The sequence below is a fragment of the Perna viridis genome, chromosome 7, assembly GCF_037379345.1.
Source record: "Perna viridis isolate PV_CMFRI_1.1 ecotype Kerala chromosome 7, ASM3737934v1, whole genome shotgun sequence".
In the NCBI taxonomy this organism is placed as follows: domain Eukaryota; kingdom Metazoa; phylum Mollusca; class Bivalvia; order Mytilida; family Mytilidae; genus Perna; species Perna viridis.
In genome coordinates, this window is record NC_142451.1 from 22750219 (window position 1) to 22767796 (window position 17578).

The 17578-nt window shown below is 33.1% G+C and overlaps 1 protein-coding gene across 1 annotated transcript; it reads left to right on the forward strand.

The window, feature by feature from the left end:
• Nucleotides 1-853: 853 nt before the first annotated feature.
• On the forward strand, nt 854-14453 carry LOC148611835 (uncharacterized). The gene is made up of 12 exons (XM_088595331.1): nt 854-908; nt 1545-1641; nt 4439-4467; nt 8072-8293; nt 8843-8958; nt 9254-9392; nt 10476-10607; nt 10756-10932; nt 11550-11684; nt 12397-12516; nt 13247-13319; nt 13822-14453. Exons 1-12 carry the CDS (start codon nt 854-856, stop codon nt 14390-14392), a joined length of 1866 nt encoding a protein of 621 aa, XP_088451457.1. The 3' UTR covers nt 14393-14453.
• Nucleotides 14454-17578: the final 3125 nt, after the last annotated feature.

Here is a 17578-nt window from a genome sequence, read left to right on the forward strand (position 1 = left end):
ACAACTTCCGAGACGTTTCACCCATTCTAACACATTTATTTATTCTGACTTCGAACCGACCAGTCGTTCCTCTATCTCTGGTATATATAGAATATTTGAAATCAGAGTTTGAATAATATAAAATTAATAAACATTTTTTTTTAACTTCTTCATCTCTAATTATCGTATTGATATATGACTTAAGGCTCACAGGAGGAGCAAACGTTAGTGTATGTTAACCGTATCAAGAAAGTAAGAATAAACGGAATCTGCCATTGTAAGTATTAATTATCAATTCTTAGTTTACGACTCAGTGCTCAGATGCGCGCAGAACACTTTGTAGAAGTAATTTGTTTGTACTCTGTATCTGCCCTTGATAATGCATGCGTCTGGGGGGGAGGTCTAGACTCTACAATAAAAACAACCTTTTCCCGCAACTTTATTTAACATTGTGATGAACTCAGATAGCGTAAATTAAAGGCAAAACCAAACTAAATATAAAAACACAGCTACTTTTCGCTACGTTAATCATTTCATGTCGATAACCTCAAAATATACCACCGACCACGTAGAATAAGCCCAACTAAGCTAAAAAGGGTTCGATGTTAGACAGTAAATGAAAAAAGCCAATATAAACGTAGATTAATACATATTTCCGTAGACTGTTAAATAAACAATTACGGTCGACATAGATAATTTATGGCTTCCATTTATGATTTCCACGCTTGATCGAACAATTTGTTACATTATTCTGTCATCCTCAATCAACACCTTTGCAGCTGACTCCAACACATATAGTGTTTGCAACGCTGACGTTCCATCATCTCTTGCTAACATTACAAATATGATGATACTGTCTCAAGTAATGCAGAAAATGACTTTGAGAAAAAGTAATGTGGTCAATTATGTGGAAGATACTATGGTTCTGAGTAAGCTAATTTAAAACATATCTTGCAACAGTATGTTCAAAATTAGAACAAAATATATGTGTGCATATACAAATTTTTCGAAAAATAAGAAAATTGGAGTAACTGAAAATCACCTGCTGAACTTCCTTATAGGTACATTTGTATTTAATTAGACAATGAAAGAGATTTAAACTGTCTATCAAATTTTTGATAGGATAGAAAGTTTATAATGTTATCTTGTTGACTGTACGGTTAATGCTTATTCAATTAATGAAAACCCAACTCTATTCTCTAAATTTTACGACTAAAAGTACAAAATGTATATCGTCCGAATATAGCTGAAATACTGCTGCTCGGACGTTAAACACCAACAAACAAATAAACAAAATGTATATAACTCGCTGTAATGTGTTGTTGTTTTTAATTGTACCAGAACATTTTTTATTCAAATAACACTATATAACAATATAGTTTTCAAAACAAACTGTTCTTAAGATCTTTCTCTTATATTCATGCGCACAGGTACGTTTATTTAGTAATAAAAAAGAAACTTTCCAATCATTTACCTGTAACACGAGACATTTGGTGATATAACAAGTTTGTATAACTTTCCTTACTCATGATGCAATTATAATGTTACATTTTCTTGTTTTACAGACGAAAATGAAAGGATTTGCGAAGTTATAACAAAGTTTGCCAACAAAACAGAACAAAAGGGAATGGAGGCTAGAGAAAAACCGGTTCCAATGTTCAGGTAAGTAATAATATATTACACATCCATAATTGATAAACAAAATCGATGCATATAAAGTCAGTTAATTACTCTTCATTCACCATAAAATAAAACTCGCATAATTATTATAATATATTCTAGTCACCTCCTGATTTTAATCAATTTTACAATAGCAATACATAGACTTCGTATTTTTTTTTATAAAATGAACTCATGATACCCATTCCTTAACTATAATTACTCCTCCTACACCACGGAATGAAATTTTATGAAACTTTCACAGAATCAATAATACATATTCCCATTATCCACCTTCCCTAAGATAAAAATGGTTGATGCTTTAGTGCTCCATTTTTTTTTAAATACCTTATTTTTGTACTTTACACAAGAAATAAATACACTGTTGTATCTTTTAACCAAAGAAAATTATAACACTACATTCATCAAAAGAGCTTAAACTTTTTAACATTTTTACAATTACGTACTCTATAATCTTGTAATATTAATAGCAATACGGAATTACTATAATACTCCTACACAAACCATTGGAACATCATCTGTACCCCAAGGACCACTATCACAACCCAGTGAGTCATTTTCTCGTACTAATTACCCAGTGAACGATTTAAGAAATAAATCACGGAAACTCCAGTTTATCAGTGTTTTACCACGGACTGACAATTTATTTCGCATTATTTTACCCCGAGCGTAAGTGAGGTGTAAAATATCGGCATAAATGGTCAGTCCGCGGTAAAACGATGATCATATTTATTTCGACTCTAATTGGACAACAACGGTACCTTTTTACATTTTCGTAGCCTATTACAGCAACCTTAGATCCGCCATATTTGTCCATATTTGGCTATACACTTTACGCTAGCTATGTCAGTTGAAACGGGTGCTAGTGAAACTTTGATTTGTCTTTTTTTATAATTACGGAAAGGGTGAATGAAGTAGATCGATGTAAGATATGGCAATAGTCGTTTGCATTATAAGGTCACAATGTTCACACATGGACAGGTACAATGTTTCATTCATGGCGATTGTTATTGTTTGGTTTCGTACATGAAGGCGCACGTGGCGCATGCTACGCGACACGTGGCGAATGGTACCGAGTATGTGTGCAAGTGATGTTTTCGGAATATAATATAACTTTTCTGAAACATAACATTTAATATCTTTATTAAATATGACTTTGATGTTTATTCACGCTGAATGAAATGAAAACGGCTGATACATATGCGTGATACACACTTACGTGTTTGTTTACATGATTAAGGTGGGAAGTAATTTACACACAAACAAGCCACGCCCAATAAGTCATGTGCTGCTCATATGGCAATCAAAACTCGACCACAGTTGTGGTATCAAAGCCTGTTTAGGACGTCATATTAGAAGATATAATGAAAACCCCTTCGTTTTCTAGTGAAGCCCGTATGCGTATAAAAAAATAGATTGTGCAACAGCGCTAGTAGACTCTGAACAGAAGCACTTTTTGAAGATGATATAAACTGAATGGTATTAAAATATTTCCTACAATCCCCATCTCTAATCAAAAGGGCAATTAGGACAGATGCACTATAAAATGAAAATACGACATGCTATTATGCATGGACCTTAAACATGTGTCGACTATCTCCAAAAAAGCAAAATGCAATGACAAAACTCCATCTTTTGGAGTGTTTATCCGTTTATATTGACACTTGATACTGTCGGGTGACTTAGTACATTTCGGCGGAAAAATCGCTTATTATGTATTCTGCCAGACGAAGATAAATGGGTAGGCCTCTACTGACAGTTACGTACCCTTACCAAACTCAACTGTGTTATGCAAGCTTGCGTCAAAGACGCTATAAGTACATTGTACACAGCGAACTTGTTTGCAATATTTTCTCCGATAAAATCGAATTTTGCGTTTTTTGCAGTTTATTACCTGATAGATCGACAAAACTTACTAAGTATTTATTTACAAGAAAATTAACCAAAGAGACAGATAGGATGATTAATTGGAGAGTGAATAACCAAAATATGACGCTTAGATTGAACGAATGTGCGGAACTGGTTCCACGAACATGTTAAATCTTAATGCGTAGATGGCACGAGTAATTATACTTTAGTTATTCGCGATAACCGATTGATTGTCATATTTATCAAAAAGATGTTATCCATTATAGGCTGCTATTTTCAACAAAAATGTTTAATTTTTGGAATGACAGATTGATATTCGTGTTGTGATGTTTTGTGACAAAAGTCCAAGAAATTACATTAGTAAACTCTTATTTGCAAAAACATTGCCCTGCTCCTGATCAAAACTTTTGCTTTCAGTGTAACCATCGTCAGAACATGTGTTATGTTCTTTTTGCTACAATATTTTTTTATAAATTATATACTGGAATATACCTGTATATTATATATTTAGATTGAAATATAACTTGTTTGTATATTTATTATATGTGTTTGTTTAAACCCTATATCATCTACCCTATATCGCATACCCTATATCACATCTCTAGACCTATATCTCCTACTCTATATCACACCCTTAGAACTATATCGCATACCTGATATCGCATTCCTTCACAGACTATACTTGGAGCATGGTTAAAATATATGATATAATGAACATGACATGTCAAAATCTGTATCCCTCGACATACATCACCCCGTTCTGTTTTTTTTTTTTTTTTTTTTTTTTTTTTTTGCTTCTTTTAATAGGACAAAATATTTAAGTCTATAAAGGATTGTACTACGATACCGATAATGTTACAAGAGAATAAAAACGATCAAACTTTTCAACCAACGTATGACCTTCTAACAGTGCCATGCATAAACTGAGTGTGCAGGATGGTAAATAACGTGTACACAACTCACTGCATCATTAAGTGAATACCTGTATCGTATTAATATTATTGTCGAAAGTAAAACATTGAAATTCAAATTTGAGATGATCTTGAACTTCGTCAAAATTCAACTAGAAAAATAAAAAAAAACACTGTTAAGAAGATGAACTATACTAGTATTTATTTTTTTTATATTCTTCCTCTGGGCACCTGCAGTTCGTGTCAACCAGTAGTGGAGTATATTTTTGCTCATTTCTATTATTTATTATGGCCTCTTACAGCATGAAATATACCTTAATGATTTTTAAACTTTTTAGGCATGTGGAAATAACCACTTCTTTTCATCTGAAACATTCCTATATATTTAAATACTCCCCTAATTAATAGTAACAATACACATTATTGTCTATCATTGAGAGCTTGAATTCATATTCAAGATATTTTAACCTAGGCAGTATATATTATGTTCTTTTTTTCTTCTGTCAAAGATTCCTATGATCGGCTTCCCTCTTCAAAATCGTCAATTAGATACCAATTCGCAAACTTTTTTCTCCATTCATACATTATGTGATATTTTGTCTTTAATGAATTACAAGCATGGCAACAAAGTAAGTAAGATGCGTGGTCGGCTTCCTTTTCTAAATCTTTGATCGAATTGTCGATCGGATTCTCCCTTTGATATCTTCTTCTCCTGCATGCTATAATAATTCATATTCAATGATTATAAACATTTATATATGTAATTATAGATTCATCTTAATCTTCGGTTTCATAAAAATATGACCAATGAATCAGTTAGTTTAGTGGTATCGGAAATTATAGTAAAAACAAATCTGAATATTTGAAATGATAAATATCTACGATATATGCCTCTGGTCAATGATTTACATTTGTCTAAGTGTGAGAAACGAAGCTGGCCAACAAAAAGAACAGGAGTGTTAATGTTGGATAGTTAACAAAGGATTTAATTATGATTGTTTTAATTATTTCGATCATATATTCGTTTCAATCTCCTCGTACAGGTAAAGTTTAGATAATTGCGTCGTTTATGTTTTTTTTTTTTTTTTTTTTCATAAGGCCGATAGGGGTCAAGCATTCACATCGGTTCCTTATATAAAGAAAGAATCGGTTAATATGTTTTGACATTTATTTACTTCTATAAATACATTTCAAGTTTAACAAAGGAATATTCCCTGACACGTGCGTATTATATAAAACTTATTTCAAATCTGTTTTACGTTAATCTAATTGGAACCGAATAAAATTATTTTTTAATTCCTTGTCAAGGTATAGGTTGTATCATGCATTTTGTTTCCCATATATCGTTTTTACTATTGTTCATATCATACAATGTTTATGTACCGCATTCAAACATTCTGCAATTTTCAGATATATTGAAGGGACCAAATAACAATATAAATGGCATAATTTATTTTTAGGTCACTCTCGTTGCAAATAAATTGCCATAATTTTGGTTAAAATACGAGATTAAAAGTTCCCATTTTAGATCAGCAATTATATTCAAAATTGAAATGAGAGTTGTTAAAGTACTTAATGTTACTACTTTTAAAAGAGTGATCAAAGCACCAAGGTTATAGCGGTAATCAAAAGAATGTAATCCAGAGACAAAGACCAGACATGGAAAACAGATACACACAACAAAGAACACAAAAGTAACAAAAGCAAATGTGCAACTCGGACTCTACTAAAATCTGGGAGCTAGGACCAGGTGCACCGGTAGGGTAAGCGTCCTCTGCTTTTCTGGAAACACCCGCGAATTGCTCATAAAAAGTAATAGAATAGAATAAAAGAACTTAAGCTATATAGACATATTAAAAAGAAACATATTTTCTTACATGACAGTGTGAAATTGCCAACTGATGAAAAAATAAAACTATTACTAAACATTAAAGTAAAACTAGTACCGTAATATTTTTTTTTAAATATTAGACAACGTATTTCACAAAATGAAACGATAAATACAATAAGCGAGGAAAACAAATGTTTAAACATGCCATTGATGCGATTAAAAAATCTCCGCTGGTAATGTCAAATGAGGTAAAAACCGAGATAAGATTTTTAATAGGTTTTAGATATTGTCACGATGTACCGCCCTAGGCAATTCTGTACAACGACAAATTGGAATTGTTTGGCTTGCATTGTAAATACGATATTTTGTTTTTGATTCAAAGCATGTGTTAAACGATGATACAAATGAATGATAACGTTGCAAATGGGTCAAAAGTATGCATCAGTTTATCTCATCGAAATGTCACAAACATACAAAAGAATACATATTATGACTGCGGAAAAACAGAGTATTGTGTGTTCAAACATGGAGTCTTATCTAGAAATAAGACATACTTAAGAAGTTTTTAGTAAAGTTTAAATTGATGATTTCAACCTTCTCTAAATATGATGGATAAAGAGTCGTAAACATAGGGTAGGGGCGCAGCCAGTGCCCCTCCGTGTACTGTAAAATTTTGGTTGACTATATAGGAGTAGATGCACATCAATGGAGTGTCCTACTTTGATTTCAGTCAATCCTGATATACCACTGGTAAAAACTGCCATCGAGTACCACTTCCCATTCAATGACACGTCATTTATGTACCTTAAACAAAAGTTAATGCTTTAACATCATTATATTATACCCTTATGACCTCATCCAAAACGATATGTTTATTTGAACATGACGCACTGGCTTGAAATCAGTGAAACCGCTTTAATTCTTTTAGAAAGAAAATGAAACAACTCTTAGTGTATTTTTATCATCATTATTTCTTCGCGGTTGAACAATTATACTTATACAAGGTTACAATTATTGAATGTCAACAATTACCATTTCAAATCGAATTCTGGAAATAGTTAACAAAAGTTTGATACAAACATATAAAAGCGTTTTCAGGTGGTATTGCTCGCATACTTTTTTAATGAAAATATGATTTATAAAGCACATGTTATCTTTTTTTTTCAAACGAAGTCCAATGGATTAATCAACTGCCTTTGATAGGTTTATCATTCAAAATACGATTTTCAAATCATTGTCTATTATTTGAACCTTATTTTAACAAGTGCAGATATTCGACCCTTCGTGGGCGGATTTAGGCGGGGGCGTGGCGGGCATGCGCCTCCCCCTAAAATTTGCAAAGCATGGATTGTCAGGGTAGATATAGGCGGTTTTAGGTTTAAACTTTAATTCCTCGCTAATTTTACCACAAAAGTTATCTGCACTGCACCCACTCTAGAAGAATATTTAAAAAAAATTAGCCCCAAAGAAATTTTCCCCTCAGTACGCTCGCCGAAATTTTAACTGTGTCCATCCTTCCACCCCCGCCCAACCTAAAATCCTGGATCCGCCCTTGCCCTTAACTACATCGATCCCAACGTAGAAATTAAGTCATTTTTTTGTATTGCACTATATAAAATCTTACCTATTTAGTACTTAGCAAATCTAGGCTACTAGAATTGTAGTGGTTTTATAAAAACTACTTTAATCCAATGTGTTGCGTTTTCCCATACATATTCCTTTTCTTAGAGTAGTCACATTATTTTATCACATAATGATTATTATTGTTTTGATCCTTGCAAAGCTCCATTGCTGATTTAAGTTTTAATCATTTTTATTTCAGATGCAGCAAATGTGTTGTCATACTGTGGACAATCTAGAACATGGGTTGAGGCTAAGTTATTTTGTGAGCAAAAAGGGGGTAGATTGATGAACAGGGGAACAGGAAATGATGCATTGTTTCTTCAGCGAACAGACATACCTGTTTTTCAACAAATCTGGTTCGGGCAGTACAGAGGACTTTCAGAATGGATAGAAAAACTAGGTAAGCTTGTAGGTTCCTTAGAATGAGTTAAAATAACAATATCTGTGACTCTGAAAAGAAAATGGAGGAACAAGTAATTTTCAAATAAGTCTCAATTGTAACCGTGTTGTGTGTAATTGTATTATATTTAAGACATTCGAAGTGAAAGGTAAGTCTTTACACCAGGCTATATTCAATTTTTATATCTTGCTGCATGGCTGTACGTTGTATGCTCAACTCATTGTAAATATATTAAGATATACACAAAAATAAAAAAAAAATAATGACTGTTTCATTGTCTTTCTTCGTGTTTATTATAATTTTGTTTGTTTTTCTTTCCGCTTGCATGTTCATTTTGCAGTTTGTATGCATTGATATACTTTGTAGTTTTGTTTTGTTTCGTCATTGCCAAGAACTGTTTGTTGTTATACATTTGTTTTAATATATTCATAAAAAAGATACTTCTGTTTAAGTAAACAGCGTGCATTCAGACATTATATTTTTGCTGAAAATTGTGAATTTTTACTTGGTGTTATTGAATTTGTAATGGCAAATTTTGTTATACTGCAGGTTGTTTCGACCAGCGGTCACTAGGTGTGAGTTGGTATGTGAGTCAGGAGACAGAACAAAACTCGGCGGCTACATGTCAAACCATTTGTAACAGTACGCAGTACTTTGCACTACAGGTAAAATGAGAGAAACTCGGAAATACAACGGATCTTTGTTTTTTTGTTTTTTTATGTTTTTTGTTTTGTTTTTTTTTTTTTTTCGACTTTGTTTATATTTATAAAGTACAACATATATCGACTGAAACAAACTAATCTCCCATCTTCATATATTTGTATTACTTACTTCTAGCATTACGTTATTTTGTTTTAGTTTTTAGCTCAAAATAATTTCTACATCTGGAAATTAAATTACTATTATAAATGAAACAGAAAAAAATAAATGAAAATGCTCTGCGTTTTGTGTTTTATGCAGGGCAAAACGTGTCTATGTAGTCTTAACAACTATGTAAATTCATCATGGTTAACTCCAACATCCAACTGTGTAACGAAATGCCCTGGAAATCAATCTGAATTTTGTGGAGGATCTAGAAGTATGACCATATACCAAAAAGGTGAGTGACTGATCTAATCCTACACGATTCAAGTCATTTTGATGATTAACACAACACAACTCATATTAAGAAATTTTGTATACAAAGCTAGTGCTATACATGTACAGGACAGTTCGACCGTATAGGTAATAGCAGGTGAGAATGATGACGTTTTAATGGGAGACTTGGCGCCGAGATTACACAAATGTGTTTTTGATGGCAATGATGAGTGAAATACGGGGCGTGGAAAACGAACCAATATAATTAAAATTTATTCTTGTGAGTTGTTCACTACGTTCGTGCATCATTGAATGAACAAATAACAAATTAGATTGGAAATCAACACAACAATCCTGACTTGGAACAAGCATTCTCCTTGGAAATGGTGGGTTAAAACCCGGTTTTATAGGGCACTAAATCTATCCCTTCCACTACGTTTAATGATTTCCAGTATATTTTAATACAAACTGACAGCATAAAATTGCCACCGGTAAAAGTTGGCAAAATCAGTAGTCAAACCAGTACAGAAGATATCACAACAAAAGAAAAATTGGCACCGACAAAGCGTACTTTTTACAAAATTTCGTGCAACAAACTGACAGCATAAAATTGCCACCGGTAAAAGTTGGCAAAATCAGTAGTCAAACCAATACAGAAGATATCACAACAAAAGAAAAATTGGCACCGACAAAGCGTACTTTTTACAAAATTTCGTGCCACAAACTGACAGCATAAAATTGCCACCGGTAAAAGTTGGCAAAATCAGTAGTCAAACCAGTACAGAAGATATCACAACAAAAGAAAAATTGGCACCGACAAAGCGTACTTTTTACAAAATTTCGTGCAACAAACTGACAGCATAAAATTGCCACCGGTAAAAGTTGGCAAAATCAGTAGTCAAACCAGTACAGAAGATATCACAACAAAAGAAAAATTGGCACCGACAAAGCGTACTTTTTACGAAATTTCGTGCAACAATTTTGAAGAATGAGAAATTACTCGAGTACGGTGTTCATTGAAATCGTACATCTATATGTCAGTGATAATTCTTTTTGCAGTTTATGCACTCAAAGAAAATGAACAACTATGTTTTTATTTTGCCAGTTCCAAGTAATACGATTCAGTACCCACCAGGAACCTTCCCCCACTTCCAGTGTGCTATGATGAACTGTAGTAGTAGTACCAATTGGACATACCAAGAAAGCAGTTGTCAGGAAAATTATACAGCTCTTTGTGGTAAAATGTTACAAAACTCCATATATTTAGTAATCTGTTTATTTGGTAATGTACTTGTTTATTCATTGCATATTCTGTTTATCAGTTTTTAGGAAAACGCCACTCAAATACATCTTCATTAATTTTTTTATATATATATATCTTTTAGGATCGGGTGTACTAGTGAACCAACCAGGCTCCTGGCAAACTGCTCAAATATACTGTAAAGACTATGGATCTCTGATCGGTCTTAATAACATGGTACCTACCTGCTCTGTATCAGGTTCTGTTACTCGGGAATTCTGGATCGGGATTTATCGTAGTCAAGTTGATTTTACTCTGAAAGGTGATTAAGTATTTTTTTTCCACTGACTTATAATAACGTATCGTTTTTCATACCCTTTTTCAGAAAATCTTCATAGGTAAGAATTATTTTGGTGCATTTGAGTATAACTTGTATTTTCAAAATATCTCCAGTCTGCATTACCTTATTTTATTCTCTTGCGTTAAATAAAATATTTTAAAAAAATCATTTTTAAATATGGTAAATCAATCATTTCTGAAATTCGTCTTTTAATTTGAATAATATAAAGTTATAAAATGTTTTTTGTTTTCACAAATAGTCCCGTAATACATGTACGTCTCAAAAAATAAAATAAAATAAATCTGTATTCAGCTTGGTCGAAATGAGAAGCAAAATGTTCATTTAAAAATTACGGAAAAAACGACTCGAATGGGACGAGCCATTGTCTCTAGAACTTTTGCAAGAATGGACCAAGATCGCTACTGATAGGTGGACCAGATTTTTCGGTATAGGTCTTGATTTTTACTTACTACGCTCGTTTGTTTTTCCATATTTGTCCAATGATGGAAATTTATTATTTTCATATAGTATTGAATTGGAAATTATATGCAATCATAACTTAAACAACTGGTTAATAATCCATTTTATATCCCTTTCAGATCGGTCTGTACGGAACCCTGTTCTTGGATGCTACTCCTTTATGAAAGAAACCAATACAGCTGATCCTACATCCACGTTTTATCCTATAGAAATATGTGATAAACAAAGACGATTTCCATTTATATGTGAACTACGTAAGTTTTTATTCTGCTATATAAGTAAACTGCTACTGCCGCGACACCAGTGGCGAATCCAGAAATTCTGAATAGGTAGGTCGACCCAAATGTGATTGCAAGTGATTTCCTAAATAAGTAACCAAAATTTTCTAGCGTAAAGGTGGAAAGGGGCGGGCATCAATATCAAACAAGTCAGGTTAAGAATTAGTATCGCCTTATAATCACTGTCAAATAAACGAATGCCAATTTTTATACACTTTTTTCTCATGTAGAAGCTATTATCATGATAAATTCACTGCCTTAGGGACGCCTGAAATGTTCACAAGGACTCATGCTGCAGGGCAGTCAATTTATCGATAGTTACATCTACATAAGGTACTATTGTGCTTTTTGTTTGCTTTTGTTTGTTTGTTTGTTTGTTTGTTTTTTTCCTTTTTATTGAAGATTCTGAATAGGGCATTAACGTGTGTTAATTAATTCCCCGGGCATTATCATGTTGTAATGCTCCCTGACATCTAAACACATATAAGTGAATGCTCAATGACCCTGTTTTATACAATAAGCCCATGTATACTTATACATGTATGAAAACAAGCACTGTATACCACAAATTAATGTTTATAAACAACATAACTATATTTCTAAAAATCGAAATCACACAAGAACACACACTCTCAGTATACACATATATATAAAAACGTCTCGGTTTTTATTTTGTTTTTAATTAAAGCTCCCGGTACGACTTCTAGTGATGGATGCTATCTACCTCCAACAACACCCTCGAGCACTACACCAAGTACAGCATCGCCACTATCACTCCAAGAAGACGATGATGATAGCCTTAGGATAGGTAATGACGTGTCCAGTATTATCAGATTATCACATGACATTTTTTATATCACATATATTATTAGCCCTATGTTTGATATTGGCCGCAGATATTAGATGTTGAAACTTAATGTTTATTTATATTTTTTGTCTTGAATTTAACTTGAAATCTTGTCTTTCATACTGTCATTGAACACTTCCAGCCAACGCCATAGCACTTTCATATCACTCACAATTTTACTTTTTGTATTAATATTCTTCGTAGACTCTATATATTCCATGGTATCGTCAGTCTCTATTTCCATCATACCCAGCTGTTCGTCTGCTTCGTCGCTAGACGCCATATTGTAAATAAATACGATAATTGCCGAGCGTTTACGGAAAGCCATGTAATATCATTCCGAAGCGTGTAATAACATTTTGATATCAGCCCGCTTAGACAATCTTGTAAAATATCAAATTTTTGACCCTAAAACTCGCTTTTTTTTACGCTCAGAAATGACCGTATCTATATACTTTCTATAAGTATATGATAATTACATAATTATACCTTAAATCCTGGAACAATTCGTTACCAATTTTGTGATATTTATTACTTGGAAACGTATTTTAGTTACTGCACAATTCCCCACAAAAAACAATGATATCATTATACATATGTTTATGTCCAATCATTAATTAAATGCATGCTTTAAAACCTTGGCATTGAACTGTATACATAACATATAAATATATTTACCCGTTTTGACCAGGTTTGTACGTGGGTCTCTGTGTTGTCCTCCTGGCTGCTATAATAGTTATCATGGTCCTGATTGCAAGGCAAAGGTAAGGTATTCATACATTTTGTCTTCTTCCAAAGTTTTGATCATGATTGCCTATATTGTACTCATTTTTAAAAAGAATCAAAGCAATATAAGTCAAGTCAGATTTAGTGTGTTTCGTTTTGGCGAGTTATCGACTGATAATATACAAACAATACTTGACAAGGGGTTTGAATTAGTTTAAATTCAAAGCACATAAAATTCTGATTAATTTAAGTTTATGTTTTTACGATAATGTCATTAAAACGCGGAAATAATTCCATAATTAGTTGATGTCAGCCCGAGAATTATTCACAATCTGGAATGAAGGCAGAAAATAAAAATATGTCACGGGACATTTCAAAAGCATCATTTCTTGAAGAAGAAAAAAAAACATTGTTTAAAATCCTTAGGAACTGCTATAACAACAACCAAAAACAAATATTGGCAGATACAAAAAATTCTTGCCGATGAATAAATTGTTTATCTGTTTTAAATTTGTTTTTAAGACGAACATTCATTTACAGAACTGGATCAGCACCATTCAGACAGAACGACATAATGACAGTAGTAGCAAGCATTCGACGGCGTCGAAAAGAAGAAGACAATCAGGAAAAAACAGAGACAAAGGAAAAACAGGTAGAGGCAAAGGCAGATACAACTAAACCAGTGTATGCAGTAGTAAACAAACCCAAGCCTAGCAGAAGACAATCTGCACCAGAGCCCAGCTACAGGGTATACAATAAACCGGTTACATCCCTAAACGCCGAGGTTGAAAATAGTTCTTCTAATATTGGAAATGGATTGTCGAATGGCACTTATGATACACTCCTTGAAGACTCCCAGCAAAGTTATCAAAACGAAGAAGTTATCGACAAACAGAATAGACAGCCTTCCATTTTAAAATCATGTGACAGGAATGGATCAGTTGACGATATTTCTCCGCGTCATGTGACCATTGATGAAGGCTATAATCGTAATCCTAGAACACTTAGTGTTCCAAAAAAAATTATTCCGGTTCCACCACCAGTTGTAAAGTATCCAATAGAATCCCGTGGCAGTAGAACATATGAACAGATTGGCACAACACTATTGTAAAAGCTGTTCATTGTTTCCTCAGCGATAAACGGATACAGTAACAAATAGTTTTGCAAAATAATCCACTACTAACTTGCGACTGAAATCCGTTATCATAGTTGCCAATACAATGTCGTGAATTATGCTATGAGTAATGTTTTCGTGGTGTAGACATGACTATTGCTTCAACAATTCTTTCAGCAAAATTTTATCCGGTTTTATACATTAAAGAATGATCTTGTGTGTGAGTAGTATTGTATGTGAATTTTAATAAAAGCATACTATTGCACTTTTTTACGACAAATATAGCCAGAGGCTTAGGAACTTGAGGAAATGCTAGACTAAGGCGAGTACAAACATAATGCCTTATTTTTATGGTCGACAGTACCGTTACATATTTTTTTATCCTACTACAAAAACGACGAATTCATCGAAAACATTGTTTAAAATCCTTTGAGGCTACTATAACAACAATCAAAAAACAAATATTGCCTTTATTAAGACTCAAATATCTCGAAATCAAGTCCGGTGACCTTTGTTTTTACATTAAGATTCTGAAGTATGAAAAACTAAGAAAACTTATTTAAAGAATCCAACAAATCTTATCTATTTAGTACTTGACGTCATTACTCTAAATCAACTCCTCTGAAATAACAGTCAATGATTATTTCTAATGCTGGTAATTTTGGTGGCATTATGATTCTTAAATGTTTTTTGCTAGCTTACAGTAACTACGAGCGTTCTTAAACTGAATTACTCATTTTGTCTTTATGTTGTATGTTGAGGTATGCATTCATTGAAGGAGAATTGGGTATATTATTGAGTGAATTTTATGGTGTGTTTATTTGTTGTTTCAGCTTATTAAAGGGAGATGATTTAGGCCTTATACAACTAGTTTAACCTCACAACAGACAGACATGCGCCTGTACACAGTCGGGTGATGTTGGTCATTAATATGTCTTCGTGTCGTTAGTTAACATTTTAGTTTAATTTTTAAGAAATGTCATCGTTCTGTTACCGTTAACTTTATTACTGTTGTTGGGACTTTTTATGGCTTTCTTAAAAGCGTGTTAAGTAGCACTCCAGCTGAGAATCATTCAAAATGTGATACATGGTTGGAAAGCCTACATATCTTTATTTTTGATATCTTGTTTAAAATGCTTTAGTAAACAGAAATTAACATTTGGTTGTTCATATAACCCGTGCTCATAGGAGATAAAAATTGTATAGAATGCACCGTAGAATTCAAAAGTAAGGGAGATAACTCTGTAAATCTATTGGATTTTCAATGTTAATTATCTACTGAGAGGAGGCAGATTTGAATGAATAATTACACATTTCGAAATATAGACCCACAAAACAACTTAATTACAAAAATAAAAATATGTAGTCTTTTTTGGGGTGTATCACAGTTTATAGATTTTGCATGATTCTTACAAAGACAGCTACTTAACACTTATTGAAGACCTTTTGGTTATCTCTGTATTTACAATTTTTATAAGGGTATTATGATGGTGCATTTGTTGCGTTTCACCATATCTGTTCACTATAGATATAATTTATCCCTATTGAGCTCTGAACAGCTGGCTTGATTCGGGTTTTGTCTGTTTTTAGCTTGTCCATAGGATTTTGCTTAGAAAAAAATATTACTCATTATGCATTAAGTATTTCACAAAAACCGTCAATATGATATATAAAACAGAAAAACATTAAAATTCTTGAATAATTTCGAAAACTACTCCTGTATACCTAGTGAGCAGTTTAGCTTCATCAGCTATTCGTCAATCAATACGGCTGTTAATACGTGGCCAACATGGGAAACTTTATGATGCACATACAATTTTCTTTCCCGGGTGTAGGATTTTAAGTTTAAATCGTAAAAAAAGAACTATTTTCAGCAGTAGCCGGAGTTTAAATTCTTTATTTGAAAATTTATATTGAGAAGAAATCGGGAAAATATAAAATCATAATTATTGTCTGCCTAAGTCTGAGTATTTGCGTTTTTATTGCTACAATTGGAATAATTTTATCCCCCCCTCTAAAACAGCCCCCGTTCATTATTTATTCCCCTTAAAACAGCCCCCGTTCATTATTGTGAAAGTACTTATATTCGTCGGGTGCCAATTTTCGTGGATTTCATAGTTGACTAAAACCACGAAAGTAAATTCCCAACGAAATACATATTTTCCGTTTATTTGTAGTACAACGTGTACCCGAACGGGTCGTACATGCATTTAGCTGAACCTGAGTTCGTATACCAGTTTCCTGGATTCGTCTATCTAAAGAAACTGTATATATGGCAGCAACATTAAAATGTACAGATTGATTTCACATTTTGAATAAACCTACATATCTATATTATTTCTTACATCATGAAACACAGGGGCTTGATCCCACTACCAATAGTATTATATGCTAATCGGGCTGCTTAATTGGAGCAAGCCTTTGTGAGTTATGTTCGGGGTAAAAGATGTATTGCTTTCGAATGATGATGGACATATTCAAACTCTCCCTGGATAGAAACCTGTTATTATTAATAGCCAATGCAACCAATCACCATCTATATATAAAGCAAAAAAATTAAGTGTAGCTTTTCGTGTCCAAGATACATATTTCCTTAGTTACCTTCAGGAAAGTTTACAGCGTGCAACATAGATCGGAGTAATTTGGATAATTACAAAGCTAATTCTTGCAGAAGCCAATATCGTCACGGCACTGTGGTTTAATGTCAAACCGTGAATTTAAGAATCCGCAAGCTTACGCTTTGTCTGCAATCCACGAAAATTGATGTTCACGAAAAAGTTATTTCGTAGATTATGGTTAATGCCTTCCTTATGTTAATTGGGAACAGTAGAATTATCCCGAAACAGCTAACGACAGATCAAGACTGTCCACGAAAAAGGTTCTGTGATTTAGTGAGAAGTATACATAGAGCTTGATATTTTTAGGAAAATACTAGATCATGTCTTTTTTCTTCTTGTGAGCTGTCCTGCCTTTTTATTTCAAATTTTATCCTAGCCACCATTCGACATTCAAACTTTTCAATATCAAACTGAATATCAAACGATTGAATTTACTGTTCGATATTAATTTGATATTCATTTCGGCCTCGTGCAAGTCCGGGTGTTAAAAGAATAGGCCTGCAGCAGCGCTAAGCTTGTCGTTAAAGGCGACTAAAAAGTGTTCAGAAACCTAGCCGGGGGCTAG

What these genes read in the sequence shown, in the direction of transcription:
- LOC148611835 (XM_088595331.1), top strand. Translation starts at nt 854, where the DNA reads ATGACTTTGAGAAAAAGTAATGTGGTCAATTATGTGGAAGATACTATG. An exon ending in AGAATGGATAGAAAAACTAG is followed by an intron (nt 8,294 to 8,842) that starts GTAAGCTTGTAG and finishes GTTATACTGCAG; the next exon opens with GTTGTTTCGACCAGCGGTCA. An exon ending in AAATTATACAGCTCTTTGTG is followed by an intron (nt 10,608 to 10,755) that starts GTAAAATGTTAC and finishes TATATCTTTTAG; the next exon opens with GATCGGGTGTACTAGTGAAC.